The sequence below is a fragment of the Lampetra fluviatilis genome, chromosome 33 (genome assembly GCF_964198595.1).
Source record: "Lampetra fluviatilis chromosome 33, kcLamFluv1.1, whole genome shotgun sequence".
Lineage (NCBI taxonomy): Eukaryota > Metazoa > Chordata > Hyperoartia > Petromyzontiformes > Petromyzontidae > Lampetra > Lampetra fluviatilis.
Genome location: NC_136307.1, coordinates 8,625,041 through 8,637,813, shown reverse-complemented (window position 1 = coordinate 8,637,813; position 12,773 = coordinate 8,625,041). Strand labels below are relative to the sequence as shown.

General features: G+C 48.7%; 1 protein-coding gene across 2 annotated transcripts in view; it reads right to left on the bottom strand.

Moving 5' to 3' along the window:
- LOC144944031 (calpain-9-like) overlaps window positions 1-7,169 on the bottom strand; it is a 39,947-nt gene extending 32,778 nt beyond the window's left edge. Inside the window, exon 1 of one of the 2 annotated variants that reach the window (XM_078872047.1) lies at window positions 6,978-7,169. In XM_078872047.1, coding sequence (XP_078728173.1) covers window positions 6,978-7,136 — 159 coding nt within the window. In that variant the 5' untranslated portion in view covers window positions 7,137-7,169. Of the gene's footprint in view, window positions 1-1,781; window positions 2,199-6,977 lie in introns of those variants that run through there. The other variant, XM_078872046.1, reaches the window with a different exon arrangement.
- Window positions 7,170-12,773: the final 5,604 nt, after the last annotated feature.

Genomic DNA, 12,773 nt, shown 5'->3' with positions numbered 1-12,773 from the left:
TACGTTTTTTTTCATTCTACGTGACTTTACCGAAAGAACCAAGAAGGTGAAAACACCTCTCGCAGTCCACGTAAACGTTGCGACTCAAAGCCCATTGGCAGTGGCCTAGCGTGATTGTCATGCCCGCTCTCCTGCCCCCCCCCCGCGCCGGGTACACAGAAACAAACGGGGCCCCCCGACCGCCTTTCCCTCCTCTTCATAGCCCGGGGCCTAGAGCCCTCCGACCCACGTGACCCGGTGCACCGCCTGCACACTCGCCACGGTAGCGAGATGTTAACTATCTCGCCTGGCATACAGGAGGTAGCCTGTATATTTGGAGTTTGCATGTTCTCTCCGTGATCACGTGGATTTTTTTTTGGGTCCTCCAGTTTTCCCCTCCACATTTAGCAACGAGCGCTTTTTATATTTGGCTGCTATAAGTTTCCAAACAATAAGCCGCTTCGTTGAGCTATCATTTGTGGCCAGGTCGCTTCAGAAAAAAGAGCTATATAGCTCAGTGGGGCCTTACCTGGTAAAATAAAAATTGTTTAGTTTAACTATGCCACTGCCAGTTAGTTAACATTCCTTCGCAAGGCTTCTGACATTGCAACCGCGCAAAGCACATTTCATATGCATCACATATTGTAAACAAAATTAAGTATCTTGTCTCGAATATCGTTATGTCTAGATTTCAGAAGTGTTGCCAATCCGATAATGCAATTGCGCGTGACACGTTCAGTCGTGAAGTGTGTTCTTTTATTAGAAGTGGGCTGTAATCGGATTATTTTAGGTAATCGATGACTCGACCGCTTATCGGTTCGATTGCTCGACAAAGCGGATGACACGAAAATAGTTGAGAAGAAAAAATCCTCTCTGTTCCCACGTGTGCCGCTGGGATGGGAGGTGATGGGCGAGGCTTGGTGACATCATCCGCACCATCAGTCGCAACACTGAGAGCATTGGCATCTTTACCCCCATTGGGTGACTGCTGGAGACGGCTGCATTTCAATTTTCCTCTGCGAACTCAAAGCTCGGGGGAGCATTGGGACAGTGCTTAACAGCGCATTGTGCTACGTACCCAGCGGCTCGCGTTGTATTTTCAGCTATGGCTAACATCAGTGTTGAGAAATGTCTGAATCGGTCCTCGGTAACCTTCAACCGATACTCAGCAGACTGAAGTACTATATATCAAAGAGCCCCCATAACTGGAACAGCGTGGAGGGGCCTTCATCTCAGTGATGGTTTGACAAAAGGGGCTGTATGTTATTATTTTTACGATCGTATGATGTGTCTCAATGAAGTGTCTTAATTCAAAGCTTTTAGTATGTTTTGGGCTTTCACTCTGACCTCTACATTTCCAATAGTTTGCTTTTTGGTAACAACAACAACAAAATCCGTTGCATAGTGATGACAAGTGATAAAAAGTGGCAAGCGCAAGAGCTCGATGTATTGTGGCACGCTCATGACACTGCATGGCCATGGCTAATGATCATGATTGATGATGATTGATCATTTTTTTGTTGGGGATGAAGATAATTTAAGCGATTAATATTGAGATGGTATGATCTTTGAGGATAATAAAAAAAAATCCAAGAAGCTAAAATGTCACATATCACGACAAAAAAAAACACCACAACAAAATGTCAAATGGGTGTCTCAATTATGGAAGCTGCTGGCCAGGCGACGAATTTACGGCCAAATCAGAAATCGATCACCAATTTTTTTCCCAACCAAACACCCACCCGCCCTGTCCACTCACCCACCCACCCGGTCCACCCACCCAGTCCACCATCACCACCTACCTTCACCCTCTTCCACACCAGCTTCCGGACCTTGACCTTCTTGGCTTTTTCCCCCAGCTCCTTGTAGCCAACAGACTCCCGGAGCGGGGGGAAGAGCTCATCCTCAAACAGAGCACCTTTCTCCAAGGCCTCCTGCTTCAGGGTCAGGTAATCCTGGCCTTTGAACTTGACGGGGTTCTGAGGCGTGCCCAGGGTCTTGTCCCGCGAGATTGCATTCTTCACGAACGCGTTACCATGAGTGTTGATCGACAACATCGTGAATGCCTCTCCTTTTTACGGTGATGATGATGATGATAAGGATGACAGCCCTTTCAAAAATGCTGCGTTTTCAGGCAACTAACGGCAGGGCTTGCGATGAACAAATGCGGTGGGAGATTTTCTCACTGTGCCTCTCTCTCAATATCTCATCTCGCTCTCTCTCTGCCAGTCCCACGCTCTCTTATGCCCCTCCTCCTCCCATCTCTCACCGCTTCATGACTGCACTGCAGCCACATCCAGCCACCCCATTGGTCGACTCAGCCAAGTATCTGCATCCCAGCTTCCTGGCCGCATTGGTGCAGTCCGCCGCTGCCGGCTGGGTTGTCAAAAAAAAAATCACGTGGCCACTTAGGGAGATTAAACTCTCCGGACAAATTGCTCGTGTCGTGCCTCCCTCCGTTGAGAATGCACAAAAAGCACCATGTATTTACTGTGCACCAATGGGTAAGGAATGATTATGTACAGCAGTGGATAGATCATGGCTGATATTCATGATTTATTTTCAAGATGCATTATATAGATGTTTGTAAAATTGCCACCGAATCATGATATTATTTTACAATAAAAAAAAAAATGAAACTATACATTTAAGTGTCTTAAATGTACATTCAAAACATTGGTCGCTGCGCCCCAGCAATAACATCTGCTGACTGGTGGGCCCACGTGCTCATCCAGCACGGTTCATGATCATTTCACAGGCGCGAGATCGCCGCTCGACACGGCGCTGCCACCGTCTCCCAAACCTCCGTGGCAGCGCTCCGTTCGTGGGCCTCCACCGCTCCCTCGGGCCATGCACGAACGTGCGCAGACACGGCGCTCGGCTATCGCTCTTTCTCTCTCTCCATCGCTCTTTTTGTTACGACAAGTGCTGCATCTGCACCCAGCCCTTCTCGCAGTCCTACGGCCTCCGACGGTAGCTCATATCAGCATGCAGAGCTCTCCGCCTTCTGCCACCGAGCACACGGCCTCCTCCAGCGCCCACTGCTCCTTGAAGGCCGGCACTGCGTGGGTCAGCCGCGAATGCCGGAACTCCAGCCACACCCTGGCTCCGACCAGAGCGCGGAAGATGCCCAGGCTGCTGGCCGGACGTTTCTCTCTCTCCGTGTATGGCCAGACGCCGCACAATTTGGTTTCCGTCAACCATCCCGGGCCGAGCGCTTGTGAGAGCAAATTGAGGGTCACGCCTCAACGAAGAGCCCTCGCCCGACCCAAAATCGTAAAATCACCCTGGCCCACACGCGTTGCGCGCTGCACCTGCACCAGGGCTGTTAGGCACCGCCGTGCAGAGTTTGCACAATCGTTTTTGTTTGGCTTCCGGCCGTTCTCGTCGTCCACTGCATCGATGGGAGGAAGTAGTGCAGGGAGGGGTGGGGAGCTTGCAATGTAAGGGGGATAAGGGATGCACAATAAGAGGCAAAGGGAATTCTCCATCCCGGTAGTCTCCACAGACTGTTGGGGCAAGTGCTGTTCGAGGGCAATCATCAATCACGGGCATGATCCTCGAGATTGAGGTGGTGTGCGGGCAGAAGCACACCCACGGCCGCCATTTTTTAAATCCTTTATATTAAGTTCGCTTGCTTGCTTGCTTGCGTGCTTGCTTGCGTGCGTGCTTACGACCGTGCAAATCTTTCGGTCGTTTTTTAACCCACTTCCCGTGATCCAATCGAACTGACATTTTCCACACAGACTCGTTGTGCGAGACAATTAATGTTCGTGAAAAAAAATTCCCAAAATGTTACACTTTTTAGGCAAAAAAATTGTATTTTACATATATTCAATGAGAACTCATTCATGGCTTTGGCTGAACGAGTGTAAGAGCCCAGAGCGTAACCCCTCCACAGGCCGTGGCGGAGTAGTGCAGTTGGTAGCGCCCTCGCTTCCCATGGCAAAGGTCGCGGGATCGATCCCCGCGTCCTCCACAGGCGAATATATTTTTAAATCCTTTATATTAAGTTCGCTGCCACGCATATAAAGGATTTATAGTGAAAAACTTTGTTTTTACGGGTTTACTTGTTCCTCCTTGGGGAGGCCTTCATCCAGCAGTGCATCGACCATGAGGACGGCGATGTGGTGAAATTGAATAGCCGAATAGCTTGGTGCTAGCTTCCCGCTTGCCCCCGATACGGGGTTGTTTCTCGTTAAAGAACACTTCGCGTCACATTTCCGTGCTCACGTTACAATGATTATCGCTGTTAATGATCGGCGGAAACTCATCACGTGTAACGTAACGCTCTTTTTTATCATGCCCTACATCCTCGAACATATATTCGCGGTAAATTCAACGGACATCTGCGCGTTGGTAGTTGTAATACGAGTATCGAATGGGTTGTTGTTGCTGCTGCTGCTGCTGTAAGGGATACAAACATCTATCCATCCGGTCTATTCATATTCCGGAGTTTAAATTGGAGCAGCAGCACAAGCAGCAGACATCGCGGACGCACGTGACATCGTCAGATCTCAGCGGCAAAGCAGGATTGGGCGTGACCTGTGCTTTTAATTTTAGAATTAGTATATTACCAGTCATACTTGTTGAATATAGAAGGGTTTGTCCGTTATCCAAAAGCGTATCATTGTTGTAACTCTTCATGTGCCTATTTAATACACTGGTCATCAGACAACATTACAAACATTTTATTAGCCCTTCCCCCCCATGATGTAAAGTGCAGTCTCTCAACTCTTATCATCCACTCTGTATCTCTGGTCTCTCTCTCTCTATCTTTTTATCTGCTACGAAGCAGGCCCATTGCCTAAAACGTTGCCTATTTTTTCCATGTTTTCCCCCTTCAAATGCAGTGCTATTGACAAGTGTGTTAAGCTTTTTATTATAATATTTTTGTGGATAGAACGGTATTTGAATTGGAGATTGCCTGCCCAGATCAGGTGTTATAGTTTTTTTATTATTATATTTTTATTATTATATTTTTATGGATAGAACGGTATTTGAATTGGAGATTGCCTGCCCAGATCAGGTTTTATAGGCTTGGCTTGGAGAAGATGGCAGCACAGCAATGGGTTCAAAATGTTATCACGCGAAATCAAACGCTCATTTAAAATGGCATGGGCCCAACACCCTCAAATTTAGGACCGTCCTGGAAAAAATATTGGACATGGAGCGAGGCTTTCCTGGGCAAGCAATTGGTATTAGAAATTAGTTTAGCCTATGACCGCATGCTATGTCGTGTAAACGATCTCATCAGATATCAGAAGCGAAGTAGCTTTGAGCCTGGATAGTGCTTAACATGGGCGACCATCGTATACTAACAGGCTGTTGTCATAGGCTGCAGTGCTATGGGGTGGCCAGCAACGCGCAGTGCAGCAAGCCCCATTGCGACACTGCACATCCATCATCCCGTGTCTATGCTCTCTGCCTACAGCAACCCGTACTGATCAGTGGCAGTGGTAACATATGGTCAAATAATGCCCCCCCCCCCACAACTAACTCCATGACGCCTGGTGCATGTGGAGGTCATCATCCAGCAGTGGATTGATGAAGGGGGTTGTACATTTACTCGTCGCTGGCTCGGATGGCTACTCGGTTACACCTGCCTGTCACCTCTATGCAGGTGATGTGGATAGGACCCACTCGGTGCCGGTTTTCTTTCCACTGGATTGGACAACCGAGCTTGCCAGGGCCGTACTCAACCCAACCCGGTGCAGCTCAGGAGGCGCGAGGCCGTTCTTGCACTGCAGACACAGGAGCCGTGCCGCTGACGTCACATGCAATGAATGGATAATTAAGTCCCGCCCCTGGTCCTGCTTGGCTCCTGGCCAAATTGAGATATCTTCTGAAGAGCCACGTGGTTTTTTTTGTTTTGTTCCGGCTCGGCAGGGCATATAGCCAGTGGAAAAACCGGCTCGGCTCGGATGTGCCGGTGGAAAAAAAGTTGGTACCGCACCTACGGGGCAACTTTGCATGCGTTTGACACGACTCCCCGTCCACGTTGACGGTGACACCGCCAGCGGCATGGTTAGGCGTTGCCGCTCTCGTGTCCTATTGCATATCCTGGTGTGTTTGGACTGAAAGAGGGCTGTACGTGATACATTATGGGGGGGGGGTTATCCTCAAGCCTGTAAACGCCAAGTCATTCTGGTTAAATGTGTTAAATTCAGCGGAAGTAATTCCTCTTAATTTGCTCAGTCACACGAGTGCTGTCATTAAAAAAGCAAACAAAATGGGACGATAATAAATGAACCAAGACAAGCACACAGCCTCAGCTCTCCCTCAATATGCAAAAAAACAAAGAGCAAGTGAATTGAAGGGAGCATCACAAACAGGTGGTACAAACCAGAAGCAAGGCCAAGCCCAAACAATGAACACGACCACCAACAAAACAACCACCACAACCATCAACAACAATAAATAGATTAGACCAACCAACAACAACACTAATGACAAGACGAACATCACCAACAACTAAAGAAACAACAACAACATTAAGATCAGCCACTTTTACCAACAGCAAGACCATTCATTGACACCACCACAAATAACCAGGCCAACAACACCACCACCAACAACAGCAACAAGACCAATCAACCAACAACAAGATAATCAATCCGACAACAGGAGCATCTAACCATGAAAACCACCACCGTCAGTCACCACCACAAAGAACAACCAAAATTACCCAGAACCAACCAACCAGACTACCAATACCACCAACGAGAAGACCATCCGTAAATACAACCAGCAAACAAGAACGTCAACAAACCAACAGAACCAGTCAACACATTTCCAAAATTCAAAACTCATTTCTTCAGCACCGCTTTTGGCGTTTAGTTCTCGGTCCTTCCCCGACCCCCTCCCCGATGACAACGGTTGGCTACGTACGGCGCGAAAGAAGTTCAAACACAAACAAGAGTCACCGCCACAGCGGGTGCGAGCGAGCGAGTGTGGTCAAGGCGTTCCCCCCCCCCCCACCCCCCGCTTTGTCTCACCCACGGTCGCTTCCACACGAATCTCTCGCCAGCCGCCGCGTCGCTGTAGAACACCGACTCGGCTTCCGCAGGGAAATCGGCGTCCTCGAAGATCGTTCCCGAGTTGAGGCACTCGTCCCGGAGTTCCTCGAACTTCTTCTCCTTGGTCCCCAGCACCATGGCGCCTCGACTCTTGATGGCAGCCCCGCTCGAGTGGCTACCCGGGATTTTGGCGAGCGAGTAGGACGGCATTGTGGCTTCTTCTTTAACTGTTAATCGAGGTGGTGGGGGGGGGGGTCTCGTGAATTGATTCACTAATTGATTAATTAATGAACAGATTCGATTTTAAAGGGGGGGGGGGGGTGGATTATAAAAAAGACGGTGTTGTTTAAACAAACAAAAATATCTCCAAAGTTGCTATAGATATTATTCGGTTACGTTCGTATGTGATGTGTCACGTTTGGATGATGGTCTACGGGGCTTCTCAACGTGGGCCCGGTGGACGCACCCTCTTATTGAAGGGGTTGGCACTGGGCTGGGGGTGTCCACGCAGCAGGAGTGTTTTATAGCAACATAGCACCTGTGTCCTGGGGGTGGGGGTGAGTGGGGGGGACAGGTAAGCCACCACGCCCACACAAAGCAAAAGCCAAAGAATCCCCCGTATAGCCTTAACAGACTGTTGGGGCAAATGTGGTTTGCGAGCACCTATGAAGACCCGCACGGAACACCAGGAGGGTGGGTGTGGCCAGCAACACACGCCCGGCCGCCTTTGTATCCCCACTGCTGATGTGTAATACACACCGCACCAGGTACTCAGTTAAGGGTGAGTTCACCGAGGCGATGCCCAAGTCTGGGTTCAAATATTCCTCACTGTTAATGGTCGTGAGCGGGAATCGAACTCTGGGGTTTTGTGTGTGTGTGTGCGTGTGCCGGGTTTGTAGAGCGCTAACCACTGCGCCACCGCTCCCCCGCGTCCACACTACTCCAGCTGCGTTGACAGCGATCACACAAACACGCGCACACACACACGCACGTACGCGCCGTGGCACGGGTGTTCATTTCCACTCGCTCGTCCGCCTTGCCGGTGAAACGCTTTACTCACTCCTCGTTGTGCTTCGTGTATGTGTCCTCTAAAAAAAAACAGCGGGGGGCGGGGGCTGGGGGGGTTACATGTATGTCCGACTGATGATGGACCGGTTAGTCAAGGGAATGCGAACGCGTCCGAGAAGTGACCGAGGAGATGGAGCGATGTGCCGCGGGCGACGCGTGCGGCGACGCAGCAAAGGCGCTTTAGGGGTGGATTAGTTTGACGTTGCAGGATCGCCAGAGGTGGAGAGGCCTTCATCCAGCAGTGGATTGACCGTGGCTGATTGATGTCTTCAAATCCGTGGAAACGATTTGTGGGAGTTGAATATCGTGAAATTCGTGTTTCTTTTATGCAGCGTTGTTCAATACATAATTAAGTTATTTCGTCTTTTTTTTCAAATACTTAGGAGTACTGTATCCGCCAAGTTTTTTTTGTTCAACGTTTAAATGTTATGGTTTGTGTGGAGCGGTGGCACCAGTAGTTGTCACACTGCATGAGCCAATCCGGCTACCCGAGTTTGATTCCCGGACACGGCTAACATCAATGGCGTGTGATATCTGAATCGGCCCTCAGTGCCATATCCCCACACCCACCCTTCAATAATCCTCACTGACCAGCATGGTGAAGTATGGTCAAACAACCCCTATGACGTACAGCTAGCTACTCCGTAGACGGCGGTGGGGGAGGGGTTCATCTAGCAGTGAATTCGACTTGATTTGAAGCTTTCGTGACTGCAGGAATTACTATTTGGTTCTGTCGGTAAAGTCACGTAGAAAAATAAATTAAAGAATAGAATACGACCTTTCGATTGCAACACAAGCAGTCGTCATCAGGTAGAACTAAATTTGAGAGAGAGACAAAACACAGACACGGAGACACACAGACAGACACACACGCTGTCTGATGACGACTGCTTGTGTTGCAATCGAAACGTCGAAATTCTATAATTTTATTTATTTTCTTTCTGCGTGACTTTACCGAAAGAACCAAAGAGTAGCAGTGGATTGATAACATATACGTGAAATGTATTTGCGCCAATAGTCTCGTGTCAAATGACACTCACGCTCCTGAAATGTGCGCTCACGTGCGAAAAATTAAAGGTCATCTCTGCATCGCAATCTTTCCGCGAGCCATCAGTGAGTGTCTAAGTGAAAACCCGGCACGACTCGTTATATTGAACGTGCAGGAGCGGGGATCCACAGAGGTGCAGAACGATAATCTAATGCCCTGTGTACAAGGCTATGGCGCCTCGCCGGTCTCGTCGAAGAGTAGACACCGTCACACGAACTCCGGTCATCCTCGCAGCCGCTTTTGGCTCGCCATCGAACAAAGACGGTCACTGCATCCGTGTGCTTTCAGATGCGTTTCTGCGGCCGTCTGGAACGCTCTTCCTTCCTATACGAGAAAGCCACTGGAGCTATGCACTTTTATGTCTGGATTGAAAAGTCATTTCTTTATAGCTTCTTTGTGTGTTTAGTTTGTTGTCCTTCCCCCATACCTTCGATTAGCACGGTTGGCTACGTACGGTTTGAATGAAATTCAACAATAACGTTTTGTGGATTCTAGATTTGAAGCTTTCGTGACTGCAAGGATTCATATTCTTAGGTTTTTTTTTCGTGACTTTACCGAAAAAACCTAAGAATATGTTTTGTGGATCCTTTTCTGCACTGCCCCTCACAAACCTATCGCCGCAGCCTATAAGACCTGTTACGATACATGGTGGTCCCCAATCCAAGCACTTTCTGGTGCCGATTAAAGTTGCGGTAGAGATGTGTGTGTGTGTGCATGAGTATACGCGTGTCCCACGTAGACTTGGGGTTCTGGATAAACAAACCTGGGTTCGATTCCACGGCCACGGATGACACCAGTGAAGACTGTTTGAACCGGTCCTGGGCCTCACCTAGGTCGACTCAGCCTTAAATGAGCACCTAGTGCGATGTGAAAAACATCGCCACTGGAGAGACAAAGGCGGTCGGGCGTGGTGCTGGTCACCCACCCCCTTGTGTATCGTGCAGGCCTTCATAGGTGCTCGCTAACAGCATTTGCCCGAACAGACTGTAAGGCTATAGGGGGGGGGGGATCTTTGTCTTTGTCCCACGTAAATTTGGAGAGCTGGATAATCAAACCTGGGTTTGATTCCCCGACCACGGATAACATCAGTGGCGAGTGACAAGTCTGACCTGCGAAAAAATAACTTCATATATCATCAGATTACTCCAGTATAAATACAGATTTTGATTCAGATTTTGACTTTCTCCCCTAGGTTGACTGCGCTTTCACCGAGTCCTTTGGGCATTGTGTAAAACATCAGCACTGGGGAGAGACAAAGGCGGCCCGGCGTGGCGCTGTCCATGCCACCCACCACGCGTACGGTGTGCCTTGCGCTCTCAACACACGGGTAGTTTAAAAAGGTAAAGGGCGCAGCCCTGCAATTTCTTGCTCACACCAATGCTGGCAGACTGGCCTCCACGAGAGGGAGCGCTGGAGGACTCGAGATGGCCTCTATAGATTTTACGAGGCATTTTCCCTACAATTCAACATTTACAAATGATGACGTCACCCTGCTGCTGCTCTATTTAAGACCGGTAGCAAGAGCAGAGCCTCACCATTCTGGCGATTTGCCCGATGATGCTGGATGCAATTACCAGCGAAACGTCGTACTCAAAAATTGTAAATGTTGTCGTTTCACGCTTCAACACACCGGTGGGTTAAAGTAGTGAACTATTTGTCTTTTGTCAACGTGACACTTTTTTGCTGATTGGCCGTGTCGGGTTGTGGAGGGTTACGACACATTTATAAATCACGCGAGCTAACCCAAAAACTTTATTATGAATAATATTGGTCGCGAAAGCCTGCTACGTGTTAAACCCTTTAGACCTGGTCTACAATGGGGTGTTCCTGGCTATTCGTGTAAACGATTTATGTTGCTCCTTCTGGTACCGGCCGAACACGTTAGACCGGCCATCACAACCGCATGCTGTGGTGACATCAGCCCCAACGCCGTGAGCATTGGGGCTGATGGATTCTTCTTTATTAGAGTGTGTTACCGATCATTTGCACATTTTAGCAAATATGTGTAATGATGGCAACACGGCGGGTCAGAAGCAGTCCTAAATATTCTCCAGTTAGCACGCAATGTGCTTGGCAACTCTGTGATCATCTTGGCCAGAGGGCATATTGTAAACCAGGTGAGAAGGAAGGGGTGGGACTCCCGACACTTGAGTTACTCTGGACCAAACACGGCTTATTGGTAGCACGCAGGGTGACAAATGACGATTAAATTTTCCTCCAAGCATTGCATCTCTCGATCATAAATATGTGTGATATCAAGGTCACCGTGGTAGCTTTCTGTGACGTAAATGTCCTTAAGGTAGAGTACGATAGTATGTTTGTTGGAGGAATCCTGTTTTAGAACTTGTATGCAGACACAAACAAAAAAAAATTAATAATCGACAAGGTCAAATGATCATCCCGGTGTGTTATCACGACCACATAAACATCGCTCGTTAAAGTTTCGACAATTTCACTCGAGAAAAATGACACCACTCTCATTTCATTTGTCGAGGTGCAGGCCTCGCACACCTCCTGTCGGCCTGCGCAACCAAGCACAGCGTGGTCACACAAAATCAAGCCAACAATGGACTTGCTTTCATTTGACGAGGTGTATATTTAGAACGGACACGTTTTGCCACAAAACAAGCGCTGTGTGCGCACAGCTGAGTCTGGGAGCGGTGGCGCAGTGGTCGGCACGCTGCACTCGGAAACCAGCAAAGACCCGAGTTCGATTCCAGCTCACGGCCACCAACACCTGCGATAATTATCGGGACCAGCTCTGGTGCCTCCCCGAGGTCGATTCAGGCTTAAATCAGTACCTGGTCCGGTGTGTAAAAAACATCAGCGATGGGGAGACAAAGGTGGTTGTTCATGCTTCATGGTGTTGGCCTCCCAACCTTTTTCGTGTACCGCGCCGCCCTTAATAGACACTCGCTAACAACACTTGCCCCACACGTCTGTTTAAGGAGATGCGGGGTAAACTTTGTCTGTTTGAGCCACCAACTGTTTTTGTAAACCAGGGACGGTGACTTGTTGATTTCTAACGGTAGGAATTCACACAGGTCCAGCTTGATTGTGTTGAGCAGGTGGAAGTCTCAACGGAGAATCATCCAAATCGCTCTCAACATCGCCTTGCTCATTTGGTAACCGACAGCGGCACCGCTCCTCCGACGCGTCTGTGATCCTCACTGCGACCTCTCTGTTGTAAAATGCAGGGCACGAGCCCAAATATTGATGCTGAATTGGCTAAAACACCATTGGACTTGAACAGGGGCATGGAGTCGACTTGCACGGATATCTGGGGCAAGTGAGTTCTGACCGATGGGGTCAGCAAAGGAGATTGATGTTTGGCCAATTTAGGCCTTGCGTTTACATGCAACTGCGTCAATCTAAGTTTCAGCCACCAATCATGAAACAAACTTCTGAAGTTGATGACTGTAAAACAGAGTCGTATTAAAACAAATTAAATTAGTTTTTCCACTCGATTTAGCTAAATTGTACATCTTAAAAATATATATCAATGGGAAAATGTAAAAACATCTCGTGTGCGGATAAAAAGGTCACTTTAAGGAATCTCGGCAGAAGTTCTGTGATACCAACTTCTGCAGACCGTTCTCTGGCACAGGATGATGCGACAACTCTGCCCCTCTAGAGGGTACGTTGGCCTACTCTTCCAC